The sequence below is a fragment of the Diabrotica undecimpunctata genome, chromosome 2, assembly GCF_040954645.1.
Source record: "Diabrotica undecimpunctata isolate CICGRU chromosome 2, icDiaUnde3, whole genome shotgun sequence".
NCBI lineage: Eukaryota > Metazoa > Arthropoda > Insecta > Coleoptera > Chrysomelidae > Diabrotica > Diabrotica undecimpunctata.
In genome coordinates, this window is record NC_092804.1 from 151905756 (window position 1) to 151909818 (window position 4063).

At 34.1% G+C, this 4063-nt stretch overlaps 1 protein-coding gene across 1 annotated transcript; it reads left to right on the top strand.

Moving 5' to 3' along the window:
- The first annotated feature begins 1334 nt into the window (after positions 1–1334).
- On the top strand, positions 1335–1751 carry LOC140433958 (protein FAM200C-like). Its single transcript, XM_072521930.1, has one exon. The coding sequence runs from the start codon at positions 1335–1337 to the stop codon at positions 1749–1751; it is 417 nt and encodes a 138-aa protein (XP_072378031.1).
- Positions 1752–4063: the final 2312 nt, after the last annotated feature.

A 4063-nucleotide genomic window follows, 5' to 3' on the forward strand; every position in this document is an offset into this window, starting at 1 on the left:
TGGTTAAACTTCTGCATAAGTAACATGAAGCCAACCAAGAGTATGTCGAAAACATATCGTTGAACTATTAGTTGACATCAGGAAAAATGATTTTTGAAATATGTTTTATACTCGCCATTTACAATCAGGTTATTTAAACTTAAAACTGCCTAAAATATATAGCCAAATACCCTAGGCCCAACGACCCTAGCTTGCTAATTACTGATTCAATGCTTTTCAAGAGCATGTGACAAACAAAATGTTCTGTTCACTGATTTTATCGCAACTTTCGAAATCAAAATGTTTATTTCTAAACAAAGAACAACCCTTATTGACTCATCCCGCAGAATGTCATGATATCTATTGGAATGAATTTAACTTATCTGCTTGGGCCTAATTTTTTAAGGGTCCGTAACTCAACACTCCTATCTACAGATGACCAACGAGTGGTTACTACCAAAATTAAGAGCTTAGAGAACTGCTGACACTGTTTGTTCTCAACAAGATCGCGCTTCACCCCATTTTGCTCCCGATATCTGAATGAAATGCTGAATAAAATCATCTCGGACCTATGGGTTGGACGAGGTTCTCCAAACCGTCCTGCACCAATACCGTAGTCTCCAAGATGTCCAGATTTGACAACGCCGGACAATGCACTGTGGGGTTTTATTAAAAAGGAGGTTAGAAAACGTAGATATGTTTCGAATGAGGACTCCCGAAACGGAGTTCGCCAAGCTTTTATGTCAATGACATCATGCTGAGACGGATGAACATACGAACATGGCCTCGTATCAAGTTATGTTGCGACAATGGAGGTATGCATGTGAGTGTTTTAGATAAATAAATAATTAATAAATAACAAAAGTGTGTTATTATTTTTTCCCTTAGTAGTATAACAAAAATACTGTAAAGCGGTGGTTCCCAAACTGGGAAGCGCGCCCCTCTGGGGGGCGTGAGGACATGTCAGGAGGCGCGCGAGACAAGTCCAAAATTAAATTAAATTAAGGAAGTCTTTCTAAAATGTTAAATTAACCATGATTTTTAGAAAATTAAAACAAACCACTGTAACATGTGACTTTACACATAAATTTTAAATATGCTTGAAAGAATGGAATGTGAGCCGTTCAATGTGGCGCGCATTCGACAACCGAGCGTTTCCAAGCACCGCCTCCCTCCCTCCCCCCGGACATATGCCAGTAAACCGCACCTAATCAATTGTAATTTATTGTTCAAAATACCTCGGCCTAGCCAAGTATTTTTGCATTATAAAAGCGTACGTGTTGTGAAATTTTGATTATCGTAGTTGACTTTCATTGATTTCGTTGATTTGAGTGAGAGAAGTTATTGTAGTCAAGATGAGCTCAGCAAAGAAACGCAAGTATAATCATGGTTATATCAAATATGGGTTTATTTGTATGTGTAAAGATAATGTCGAACATCCTCAGTGTGTAATTTGCGATAAAGTATTAAGCAATGATGCAATGAGACCTAATCGTCCTGAAAGACTTTTGTCATCCAAACATAACTCTTTTAAGGACAAAACAAAGGAATGTTTTGCTACAAAATCTGAAAATTTAAAACGCATGAAGTTGGATAGTACTGTATCTAAGGCTCAGTCATCTAAAAAAGTGCTTAATGCTTCATATGAGCTATCACTTCTGATTGCTAAAGGAAAGAACAGCCATATTATTGGAGAGACGCTTGTTAAACCGTGTTTGTTAAAGGCAGCTGATATTATTCTTGGAACGCAAAAAAAGCAAAAGTTATCTTAAATTCCTCTATCTGACAATACTGTGAAACGTCGCATTGATGATATTTATGGCCAAAGACATACAAAACCAGGTAGTTGATGCAGTAAAACAATCGTCATTTTTGCTATTCATCTAAATGAGAGTACAGACATAGCACTATGTTCTAAGGTAAATGTTTATGTTAGGTATATTGAAAACGAAAGAATGAAAGACGAGCTACTCTTTTCTACAAAGTAGCAGACCACGACAAAAGCTATTGATGTTATGAAAGCAATGTCACACTTTTTTGACAAACATGAATTCTCTGGGCAAAAACTGATCGGTGTTTGTACTTGATTTTCATTGTAGATTTAATGCTTGGTTCTCGCTCAGGATTTGTAGAATTAGTAAAAGATAAAAATGCTGATGTGGCTGGAATAAATTGTGTTATACATCGACAAGCCTTGGCAGCCAAAACTCTTTGAAATGAACTGAATGCTGTCTTAAATTTGTGTATTACAGTAGCGAATTGCATAAAAACAGTACGTTGAATACTCGACTGTTTAAAACTCTTTGTGAATATTTAGGGAATGATCACAAAACACTGCTATTTCATACAGAAGTACGATGGCTATCAAAAAGAAACATGTTGGCAAGATTATTTGACCTTCGAGTTGCAGTAATCTCCTTCTTGGAAAAGAAAAAGTAAAAGAAACTAAGCGTGGACAAAAAATTGTACCCAAGTAATATTGGCTTATCTGTCATCTGACATCTTTGACTAGTTGAACAGCCTTAACCTGAAACTGCAGGGTAGAGACTCAAATGTAGTTACATCGTGCATCGTGATGCGATCAAGATTTACATTGAGAAATGACAACTGGAGGTGTAAAATATCAGCAAACCTGCAATTGTTCGAGTTTGCCTAATTATTCGAGTTAACCTACCTAATTTATATTTTTTTTTATTATTAATTCTTGTATTTTATAAAAACTGATATTATTGTATCTTATGACAATATAAATAAATGTTTTGTTTTGTATGTTATACTTAATTGTTTTGTTTTGTTCCTAGGTCTATACAATTTATTGTTAAGGGGTGGGAGGTGCAAGAAACTTTCATTTTAACAAAAGGGGGCGTGGTACAAAAAAGTTTGGGAACTCCTGCTGTAAAGGGACTTTTCTCGGCCACCCTGTACTTTTTAAAACGCATAATCAATAACGTAATAACAGTTTGTTTGTAACATAATAGAAAAGATTTATATTGAAATAGAACGACAGTCTTAACCAAACCAAAAGATCAACAGTTATGACGTAAAACTTAACTTAAACCTAGTTTTGGTATATTTCAACCGCTTCGCAATATTACGTAGACTATTCCACCCACTCACATGAACGTTATATATGCATTTAAATTAAAATAAATTAATATGTCAATGTTATTTATTATAATGTGTGTATTAACATATAAATTACAACAAATCGAAATCATTGTTTGTTATATCAGTCATGATAACTCACATAAATATTATGGAGTATTTATTGATGCGCAAATTATCATGTAGTGCAATAATCATATACAATTATTCAACATACAGCACATTTCACAAACAACCCTCCTCAAAAATGTTTTTCGTGTATTGAATTTCCACACAGAGACACGTTGGCATGTTTTATTAATAACCTCATTTTCTATTCATTTTGCATTACACAATATTGCGAAAACGCAAATGGAAAACGAAATAAAAACCCAAAATGGAAATCAATGATACGCGTTCATAAAAATCTTAAAAAACGAAATGTTTCAAATTCATTGAATTTCTACGTTGTAAATATTTATTACGGCACTTAGTCCAAATGGCTGACACCGTTGTGGAATTTTAAATACTTGCAGGTTTACTGTGCCAACTATTTACAAAAAAATTAAAACAGAAAAAACGATGAGCACGTACGCAGGAACCATCACTTTGTGTTGTTTTGGAATGGAGCAGCTTATTCCAACTTGAATACTAATATTTTCTTTTGTTTCAGGTAATTGCTATACAAGTAAACGTGGTAAGAAATTTGTCAGTAATTTATTACTTTAAAAAAATAATTAATTAATTTTGTATGTTTTAAATAATGCGTTTGTATTTTCCATGTTTTATTTGTCACCTGCTTTTATCATTATATTGTAAGATACTTCTATAAAACTAATGCCTCAATTTACATATAATACGTATAACTATACTCGATCTGCGTACAGTGTCCAATCCTGAGTGGTAAGTTAGAAAATAGCTTCTGCCTTGAGTTTGTTTGTTTGTTTGTCCAGTCGTCAGAGAGTTGACCCATAAAAATCATACGAACAAGCTGAATTTT

What these genes read in the sequence shown, in the direction of transcription:
- LOC140433958 (XM_072521930.1), top strand. Translation starts at nt 1,335, where the DNA reads ATGAGCTCAGCAAAGAAACGCAAGTATAATCATGGTTATATCAAATAT.